This window comes from Danio rerio, chromosome 14 (assembly GCF_052040795.2).
Source record: "Danio rerio strain M-AB ecotype USA chromosome 14, GRCz13ab, whole genome shotgun sequence".
NCBI lineage: Eukaryota > Metazoa > Chordata > Actinopteri > Cypriniformes > Danionidae > Danio > Danio rerio.
In genome coordinates this window covers 40,125,804-40,136,610 of record NC_141034.1, presented here as the reverse complement: position 1 = coordinate 40,136,610, position 10,807 = coordinate 40,125,804, and the positions used below count along the sequence as shown (strand labels likewise).

The window sequence follows — 10,807 nt, the reverse complement described above, 5'->3', positions numbered from 1 at the left end:
TTTTTCGAATGAAAATGAGTGGGTTAGTGGACAGGGTTATTGAAGCATAATGAACCTATTAAATACACTATTAATGTGTATGACCAGCTAAGTTTCCTAAACTGGTCAGAAACTAATTTATCCATAAAAAAATAACAAAGGTTCCAACTGAAGACCTTTTTTCAGTGACGTTGCAGAAAACCCATTGGTGGTTCTCTAAAGAACCTTCTTCCAATTATAATTTTATAACACTCCAAATCAATTCTCGAGCATTTTTTCAATTATAATGAAACATTCTGTAAAATCAAAGGTGTTTTTGTAATAAGGGTCTATAAAGCAAGACTCGATGTCGATAAAGATTTCTGAAAAATCCCTATACAGATCAGGTTATATTGATTTAAGTTTCCTCCCACATAGGCTATACTGTATACGCACAGGAATATACAGTGTAACTTTTATATCTTGTAAATCTGACTTCATAATGTTTATTCTCTGGCTTGCGTTGCGCATGGGGCGTGAGGATGACAAGCGGCATTCTTCTGAGTTTGGGACTGCTGTGTCAGCTGATCCGGGATCGGGACCGCTCCATTCATACTGGAGCTCCTGCGCTGAGCGGATCATCTTGGAGCTCCTGAGCACCATCAATATGTACCCAAAGCCAACGCTATTATTCCAACTTGGATAAAAAACGACTTAACCATGCGCACACACTCGTACCAATGGATACGCGTTCGACTCGCGCTGGAGATGTCGGGGACACTTTGATTTACTTGTCCTCATCGTTCCTGAAAGTCTGCAACTGTTGTAGGAGTTATTCCGCAGTAAGGAAGTACTTGATTGTAGCCGTGGTGTGCTTTGGTTATCTGTTTTTCACAGTTCATGTTAGTCACACGTCCACTCGACAAGATAAACGCCCGGAACTGTGGACTGGAAATGGCGTTTATTCTCAGAGTAAAACTGACCAGGGCCTCACCGATGGGGAGGTGAATGAATCCGTGAGTCCGACCAGAGTAAATGTGGTGTATATAACGCTCAAATCCAAGCGGCACAAACCAGCCATCATCAGGGGCACGGTGCGACCCAAACTCCGGAGAAAGAAAGTTAAAGTGAAACAGCAGGATGGCATACCGGACAGAGAGAAGAGCGAGAGGCAAAGCACAAATACTTCTGGCGGGCGACTGCCATATTCTGAGTTTGATGGCAGGAACGGTGATTATTCATCCATCAGGATTTACAGTACAAGAGCTCCTCCGTGGTTCAGCAATGAGGACATCACCGCCATGCGCTTTCTAGCGGATAGCAAAATTACGCAAATTGATGAAGTTGCACACCGCGATTTTTCTTCTTTGATTTTGTTTAAAAGTGCGACGAATCGTAGCGACAATGCCACAGAGTGTTGCGGTGTTGTCAAGCGGCCCGTGGACATGAGTGAAGTCTTCGCCTTTCATCTGGACAGGATTCTGGGACTGAACAGAACCTTGCCAGCTGTCAGCAGGAGATTCCACTCTCTTGGAGGTATTGATATTAAACACATCTGTGTGTCGTTTTTTTGTACACTGTAACCCAACAATCATCTTTATCAAATGAAATGAGTGTAGTTGACTTAAAATTTACTGAAAGTTAATTCTACTCATTTGAAAATAGTTTTGAACTCTGTTTTGAAGGTAATGAGTTAATTAAATACACCATTACTTTAACTTAAATGGAGTAAGTTCACAGTACTCAGATTAGTTTTTTTTTAAAACTCAAATGGTTTGTTGCAATCGGTTTCCTCAAACGGGTTAAGTTGCCTTAACTTGTTGAGTTTCAGTTCTCAGTTGGTTTGAGTTCTCTTCATTTATCAGGTTTTACTGTGCTCAAATTGCTTCATTTACTCAAATGGATTAAGTTCACAGTACTCATTAGGATTAGTTTTTGAACTTAAATGTTTTTTGCAATCGGTTTCCTCAAATGGTTTGAGTACCTTAACTTTTAGGTTTTACAGTGTACGAATATGGCATTTTTATACTTAATATAATTATCTAAGTTAGATCATTTTATATTTATATATAGTTTTTGTTTAAATATTATTTTTTAATTTACATTTTTTTCTACAATATACATGCATTTTACTTATTATTTGTTTATAGACTTAGATGTTTATGGCCCAAAAGTGTTTGAATATTTTTGTCACACATATCTTATTTGGACATTGTAATTGAATTATAACAAAATATTAAGCCTGTGTGTGTTATCCTTAAATCTTCGTTCCAGTCGATCATTAAGGTTTATACTGTTATGACTTATAGAATATGTCTTCTGTAATCATAAAAAACAATAACAATGATAATAATATATTTAATTAATTAACCTTGTTTTAGCAAGTTTTGTAAACCATTGCTTTAACTGCTCTGAGAAACCATAATTAGTGTCTAATGCAGTCATTTTTTTTTTCTGTGGCTTTTAAATAGACTGTATCAAGTACTTACTTTGGTATACATATTTAAGTGCTGTCTTGAGCTATTAAGAGAACATGACTGTGATGAACCCTATGCATCATGTTTCAGAAGGACAGCCTTGTCCGGTGGTTTTGTGGGATCCTTCTCTAGGCCCTGTAGCAGATCAACCCTCTGAGAAACTGAACTGGGGCTCATATCAAACTTCTCTCAAACACAAGTGCTGGCATCGTGGCGTCACACCCAAACCAGAGTGGGGCTGTAGCAGCATACACCACCACGAATGGAGCAAACTGGTAGTCTTTGATTTCCTTCTGCAGGTACTCATCCACCCATCCATGATTAACGCAATACTAGGGTGAAAAGCTAACTAAAAACAACTAATTGATTTATTAAAAATTAAGAATTTATATTTTTGTACCTTTTATTGAATTAAATGTGTACTCATTTGCATACATTATTAGCACAAAATATCTGAAAACTGGATGAAGTCAGGTTTCAGATTCTTGTTTAAGATTGATTGATTGATTGATTGATTGATTGATTGGAGAATAATTGATTTATTGATTGAGTCTAAGGTTTTTATAAACTTTTGGTAATCTGTCTTTATCATTCCATATTTCAGACTTAACTTGTGTAAGCATATTCCTCTGTAAAAACTGAATAATCAAAGTGTAGATATTAATAAAATGTTGAAGCGCAGAAGGACTCAATCCAAAAAAACTTACACAATAAATCAGGTGTTTGTGTCTTTTCCCTTGGGGAACAAATCCACAACCTCGCCCTACTGTTTAAGATATGGGAAGGTGTCCTTTGATTAAACAGAATATAAACATGTATTGTATACAGACACAAATAGATAAAGTATGACAAAAGAAACACTTAAATGTCTATTTTCAGATGTTTCCTTTCCATTAGGCAAAAAAAAAAATCTTTTAAACTTATAGGTGCATGAAAACCCCTAAATTGACCATAACCATATAACAAACAAAAAAAATAAAGATTGTGTTTCTTCTCAGATTTATGAACGGCTTGATAAAAACTGTTGTGGATTCAAGCCCCGTCCAGAAGACACCTGTGTTGAGCTTGGTTACCATGAGGAATGTAGAGACAAGGACAGTATAGAGCTAACACACATAATCCACCGCAGACATGACCCACACCACCTGGTATTCTTCAACAACAAGGGCTACTTTGACCGAGATGAGGACAATCTGGACTTCAGGCTACTTGAGGGCATCAAAGAGTGAGTAAACATAGTACATCACATGTTAATTTTTGAACAAAAGTTTTTCAAGTGATACAGTACAGTATTTGAAAGAAAAACACAGTTACTCTTGAAATACTCATCCTTGTCCAATGTCTGCATTTTTTAATGTGTTACAAATGATAAAATGTCTTTGTTCTCCTTTTTAATAAGAGATTTTCTTCTGTATTATTTTGGTTTCTTTTTTGACTGCAGTTGAGTGAAGACACCTGTGGTGACAATCTAGTGAATAATAATTCAAAATAGATTAATAAAAATATAGTATGTGTATTTTATGCAAAACCCAAACCTTGGGTCGTTAATTCATTCACTTTCCCTAGTCACCTGGAAGAAACACACGCCAACACAGGGAGAACATGCAAACTCCACAGTAATGCCAGCTGGCCCAGTTAGAACTCGAGTCAGTGACCTTCTTGCTGTGAGGCGACAGTGCAAAATGATTTCCCCCTTTAAGCTTTATTTTTTTCAATAGTCGACAGAACAAACCATCATTATAAAATAACTTGCCTAATTACCCTAATCTGCCTAGTTAACCTAATTAACCTAGTTAAGTCTTTAAGGTTGCTTTCACACCTACACTTTTGTTTCGGAACCTGTCTCATTTGCCCAGTTAGCGCAGTTCGTTTGGCATGCTTGAAACCACCAATCGCGCTCTGATCCACGCCAAAACAATCGCTCCGAGATCGCTTGAATGAGGTGGTCGTGACTTGATTGAAACGAACTTTGGAGCAGATCGATTGTAATGAGAAAGCAAACGATCCTAGCCCGGTTATATCACTGTGTTTTATAGATATGTAATAGGCATATGGCTATATGAAGAGAGAATTATGAGTAGTTCGGGAAGTTTCAGGAGTCTCCCAGATGCCCGCAAACGAGTTATAATCTCCCGGTAATCTTTGTTGTATGTTTAGAAATGTGTTGAAAAAAATCTTCTTTCCATCAAATAGAAATTGGGTGGAAAAAAAACGGGGAGGGGATTCTCAAAAGTCTTGTTAACAAATGGCTTCATGGAGTCATTTTATTCAGCTTAAGCCTTTATTTATCAGGGGTTGAGATAGCGGAATAAACTGCCAACTATTCCAGCATTTGTGTTACGCAGTGGATGCCCTTCAAGCCACAACCCAGAACTGGGAAACACCCACACACTCTCACATTCACAAACACTCATATGGCCATTTTTGTTCACACAATTCATTTATACCGCATGTCTTTTGATTGAGGGGGAAACCGAAGCAACCCCACGCAAACATGCAAACTCCTCACAGAAGTGCCAAATGGTCCTGCTGGGACTAGAATGAGCAACCTTCTTGCTGTGAGGCGACAGTGCTAACCACTAAGCCACTGTGTCGCCGAAGTTATTTCAGTATTATTCAAAAACACAATCATATACAGTTGAAGTCAGAATTAATAGCCCCCCTGTTTATTTTTTTCCCCAATTTCTGTTTAACTAAGAAAATATTTTTTTCCACACATTTCTAGACACTTCTATACAGCCTAAAGTGACATTTAAAGGCTTAACTAGTGTAATTAGGTTAACTAGGCAGGTTAGGATGATAAGGCAAGTTATTGTATATTGATTGTACTGTAGACTATCGAAAAAAATAGCTTAAAGGGGCTTATAATTTTGACCTTAAAACAGTGTTTAAAAAATAAAAAAAACTGCTTTCATTCTAGCCGAAATAAAACAAATAAGACTTTCTCCAGAAGAAAAATATATTATTAGACATACTGTGAAAATTTCCTTACTCTGTTAAGCATCATTTAAGAAGAAATTAAAAGGTGGACTAATAATTCCAACTTCAGCTGTACATACATGTTGCTAACATATTATATTAGCCCAGTTTGTGCTGTTTACAGTGGCTTAGCCACCTATATGTTTATAAGCAACTGACAAAAGCACAGGTCAGGGCATGTCGGAACTTCTCCAGGCCCCCAAAACACCCTCAGACCCCAGAAGGGTAGATAAAATAAAATTTAATTTGGCCTCATTTTTTCTTGTTCATACTGATCTTTTTTGTAAATGCAACTAAGAACTAATGTCTTTGAGGCCACAAGTATGGCCTATCAGTAAGCCAACACCTCCACAACAGCACTGAAGACGTAAGCAAAGACATATGCCAACAATCTGACACGTGCTGTCTGAGCAAGGGATTCTGCTGCTAATGTGATACCTCTGGGAAGGCAAGCTCACTTGTGCACATAACATAAATCAGGGCAAACGATGGGCCATTGCGCTGTTTGAGTATAGCAGCTGGCACATTATTGGCATTACAGCTGACTGTTACACAATATGTACGTTCCCAATACAATTTGGTTTGAGGGTATAAATTAAAGTAGAAATTATAATGTACACAGTTCATTAATAATATGTTTGCTTTATTAATCTTAGAGTACATGCTCATATGCTTTTAATATTTTTCTCCTTTCAGGCTACCAGATCAGTGTGTGTCCGTGTTGATGTCTCAGCGTCTCAGAGAAAAGCTCCTGCAATCGCTGTTTCTGGACCAGGAGTACTGGGACAGTCAGGGCGGTCGGCAAGGCATTGAAAAACTCATTGACGTAATTGAGAGAAGAGCCAAAGTCTTGCTCACGTACATCAATGCCCATGGGATTAAAGTAGTACCTATGAACTCTTGACAGACGAGGCTTCAGTTTTCAATGTGTAAGACGAAGCACCAACCTTTCGATTTCCAGTAAATGATGTTTTTGAACCATTATGGCAGTGAAGACATAAAAAAAGTAAAACTCTTCCGGTCGCAATTCTCTGCACTACAGAAATGTGTGTGTTGTAAGTGGTCTCCAGTTTAAGATGGAGTCAAGGGGTCATTTTTGTTATTGACATTCCTCAGGTTAAAGGTGCTGTAAGTGATAGGATCCGTTTCGTTAACTTCCACCACAATTAGCCTCTTCATTTGACCACCTCTGCTGTCAAAAATCATGTCCACTAGCAAGCCTGAAGTTGAGCAACACAAATGCTGTTTTTTTTTTGGTTTTGTTTTTGTTTACACAACTATTATGTTCTCAAACATACAGTACAATTCACCATTTCTATCTCTTTTTCCATGTCTGTTTGATTTTTTTTCTAACATTCTTCAGTATATCTTCCTTTGTGTTCGACAGAAGACAGAAACTCATACTGATTTGGAACAAGTAGAGGGTGAGTAAATGATGACAGAATTTTCATTTTGGGTGAACTATCACTTTAATTTTCATCCTTGGGAAAATAATCTGCAAGGTCACTTAACCAGATCATTTTGATTCGGTTCAAGCATTACAGAATGACAACATTTGAGATTATTAGTTTAGTTATTTAATCTGTTGAGTGCAATGATATTTTTCTATTATTATTATTTGATCATTTTGTTTCCATCATAGTTTTTGTCTTGTTGGAAAAAATATATATAATGCACAGCTTGACATTTCCATCCAGCTTTTTGAAAAAAATATTATTTTGAATCCCTAAATGTGTATTAAAAAGAACGTTTTTTACAGAGAGAGTGGCACAATAAAACCTTCGCCCGACAGTTTGATTGACAGGCCACCCAGCCAATCAAAACACTGATATTCTGTGCCTTTGTCAATTTCCAGCATTTTGTCTGACAGGTATTTCAGTAGAGTAGCATTGACGATTAACATAAAACAAGTGTAAATGTGTTTGTATGGGACTTGCAATGCATACAGCAGGTACCCAGAAAGTCTACTGGCCTTATTGTGTAATACGAAAGTGCGCTTGTTTTTGTGATTGTTTTAGAACTTCCGATTCAGTTTCCTATGGGAGAAATGACTAGGAATAATAAATGCAGTCAAACTACTTGCTCTAAATACAAGTGTGTGAATATACGTATAGGCGACGCGGTGGCAGAGTAGGTAGTGCTGTCGCCTCACAGCAAGAAGGTCGCTGGTTCAAGCCTTGGCTAGGTCAGTTGGTGCTTCTATGTAGAGTTTGCATGTTCTCTCTACGTTTGCGTGGGTTTCCTCTGGGTGCTCCGGTTTCCCCCACAGTCCAAAGACATGCGGCACAGGTGAATTGGGTAGGCTAAATTGTCTGTAGTTTATGAGTGTGAATTAGTGTGTTTGAATGTTTCCCAGAGATGGGTTGCAGCTGAAAGGGCAACCGCTGCGTAAAACAGATGCTGGATGAGTTGGCGGTTTATTCCGCTGTGATGACCCCAGGTTAATAAAGGGACTAAGCCAAAAAGTAAATGAATGAATGACTAATAAACATATATCTATGCATAAAAAGAAGAAGAATATAATAAGAAAATATCAGTTTTTAACACACACTGTAAAAATGCTGGGTTCCACACAATTGATTTGTGTTGAGGCAACATGAAGGAAAACTTATGAAGTTAACTTAATATTTTTTACAAATTTAAGTGGACTGAACTTATTTTAAATAAGTAGTTTGAACAAACAGCAAATAACAAGCTGTTTTTAACATCTAAAAATCAATGGAAATGAAAGAAAAGAGACAGGAAGTCCTAAACCAAAAAAGATTCCAATGGCTGCATTTGCAGTAAAAAAAATAAGGTCTATGCTGTGTCCGAAATTACATACGTCCATACTATATAGTACACTATAAACAGTATGTGAGCCGAATAGTATGTCCGAACTCCTAGAAATCTAAAAACAGTATTTGAGAAGTACACGGATGACCTACTACTTCTGGTGAGATTCTGAAGTGAGCATCGAATGAATGCTACGCTATCCCATTATGCACCGAGAGAGAATTAGGGAGTTTAGTGAGGTATCTGATGTGAGTAGGTCACGTGATGATGATACAAGCTGGAAGTTACCTAGAATTATATATATTATTTAATAAATTTCACATTTATTGTATTTTATCAACGTCTACCCCTACCCCAACTGTCACAGTAATGTATAAACAGTAATTGTATCAAGTATTATTTATGTTAATAAATTACCCAATAAATTGTATTATATTACCACCTACCCCCACCCCAACCGTCAGAGTACTGTAAAAATATTAATTATTTTATACAGTGTTATAAAAATGATGCTATATTGATGTGCGTATCTGCAGCTGTATCCTATCTAGACTTTACCAAGTTCCATTCATACTACTGACATTCATACTATATAGAATATGCTTGTCTAAGGGTCGGCATTTACATTCAAATGCAGTACCTACTGAGTAGACGATTTTGGACGCAGCATGGTCTATATTGTGGCTTCAATTTGTATATTTTTAATTTCCCCTCATACTTTCAAATAATGAATATATCCCTTGTGCATACTGCAGAACTTTATTTCTGCTTCTGTCTGAAATCAGTATGTCATTTTTTTTTGAGAAGTGTGTTTATGTATTAATTATACACTGTTTACTCGGGAAGTGCACAAATAGGGGAGCACCATGGCTGATACTAAAAGCTTGTCGGACACAGACAAGTGGAACGGGGTCTTGCAAAATTGCTTAAAATGTCTAGCTTAGTTACGTCAAAGTGTTTGTACTCTTCCATAATACCTACAGCACTTTAAAGTTCATCTCAGTAAGTTTAAGTCAGTTCAGCTCATAACAGCAGTTTATGATTAATTCTGCAAAATTGTATTATCTACTGTTTTATACCTGGATGATAACAGTTCCAGAGTGTAACTGTTAAATCTGGTATTGTTGCACTTCTGTTTATCACCATAAAGATATGAATCTTTTTTCGACTAGCAGTATTCAGTATCTTATGATAAGTGTTTATTTTTGTACAATATTTTTTATATCTGTAAAAAAAAAGATTTGAATAAAAATGTCCACTGCAAGATCACTTTGACATGAATCTTTAGTGGGCGACATGGTGGCTCAGTAGCATTACTGTTACCTCACAGCCAGAGGGTAGCTGGTTTAAGTCCCGGCTGGGTCAGTTGGCATTTCTGTGGTGAGTTGTTTTGTTTGTTCTCCCCATGTTTGCGTGGGTTCCCAGCAAGCATTTTTTGTTTTTAAAAGATTCCTAATAGACATCTAAACATAGTCGTCTTGGTAAAAACAAAAATCTAATAGACGTCTAAGAATAGGCCAAAACTAGACCAGTCATCAAATAAACAGAAATGAATACACATATAGTCTGTCTAATCTGTCTTTTTGACGACTAGTCTAATTTTGGACTATTTTTAGATGTCTATTAGATTTTCTCTGACAGCCCAAGTTTAGCCTTGTTTTAGCCAAGCTGTCGTTTAGATGTCTTTTAGACATCTATTAAACACAAAATTGTTTGGGTTTTCTCAGGGTTCTCCGGTTTACCTTACAGTCCAAAGACATGCAATACAGGTAAACTGAATAACCTAAATTGGCTGTTGTGTTTGGATGGATGTTTTCCTGTACTGGGTTGCAGCCGGAAGGGCATCCACTGTGTAAAATATATGCTGGATAAGTTGGCGGTGCATTCCGCTGTGGCAACCCCTGTTGAAAAAAGGGACTAAGCGGAAGGAAAATGAATAAATGAATCTTCATTAGTGCTGTTTCCTTGTCACGTAATTGCCTAGGATATGGTTTAAAATACTTTAAGCCTCGCATCATTTCTTTGAATGTAGTCTCTGAACAGCTACAGTATTACATTCGTTTTCCGTTTTCATGCAGAAAAACTTGAGTTTGAGAGTGCAGCTGAAGCTTTTCTGTTCCTCATCTTAGCGTTGCGCTTTGCCAGTCAACCAGTTCTCAGAAACTAAAGTGACCCCTTTTGAACAGACATACTTACCCACAGAAATATGCTCACACAAGGGCTCTTTTATGAGTGTGAAAAATACTTAATGCTTGGCAGCACTGGCCAGAAGACATTTCAGAAGTATCTGGTTTGCACAGTGGACTTGCTGTGTCTTGCCACACTATTTGCCAGACAAAAATTGGGTTGTTTAGAAACTGTAAAATCACCTCGGCTCATCTAAATGTGATGCACACACTACCAATAAGTCATCGTGTTTAACTTCCATAATAGTACAGTGTCATTTTCCATCCTCAACACAAAGAATGTTAAATCCATTAGTGCATATATTTGGATACAGGTTTTTATTTTGGCTGTAAATCCACAGGGGACGTGTTGTTTGCATCATATCAAATGCAGTATACCATAATAGGAATGGAAAGAAGCATCTTTTAAGAGCTCGTTTTGCATATGACCTC

General features: G+C 37.2%; 1 protein-coding gene across 2 annotated transcripts; it reads left to right on the top strand.

Annotated features, from left to right (window-relative positions):
* Positions 1-566: 566 nt before the first annotated feature.
* Positions 567-10,140, top strand: gask1b (golgi associated kinase 1B). Of its 2 annotated transcripts, XR_015507765.1 has the most exons (5): positions 567-1,494; positions 2,526-2,734; positions 3,434-3,660; positions 6,111-7,966; positions 8,006-9,351. XR_015507765.1 is itself a non-coding variant. In XM_087281839.1 (4 exons), the coding sequence occupies exons 1-4, from the start codon at positions 699-701 to the stop codon at positions 6,316-6,318; spliced, it is 1,440 nt and encodes a 479-aa protein (XP_087137965.1). In that variant the 5' UTR covers positions 567-698; the 3' UTR covers positions 6,319-10,140. The 2 variants fall into 2 exon arrangements, 1 of the variants encoding a protein (XP_087137965.1); XM_087281839.1 differs by having other exon boundaries at positions 6,111-10,140.
* Positions 10,141-10,807: the final 667 nt, after the last annotated feature.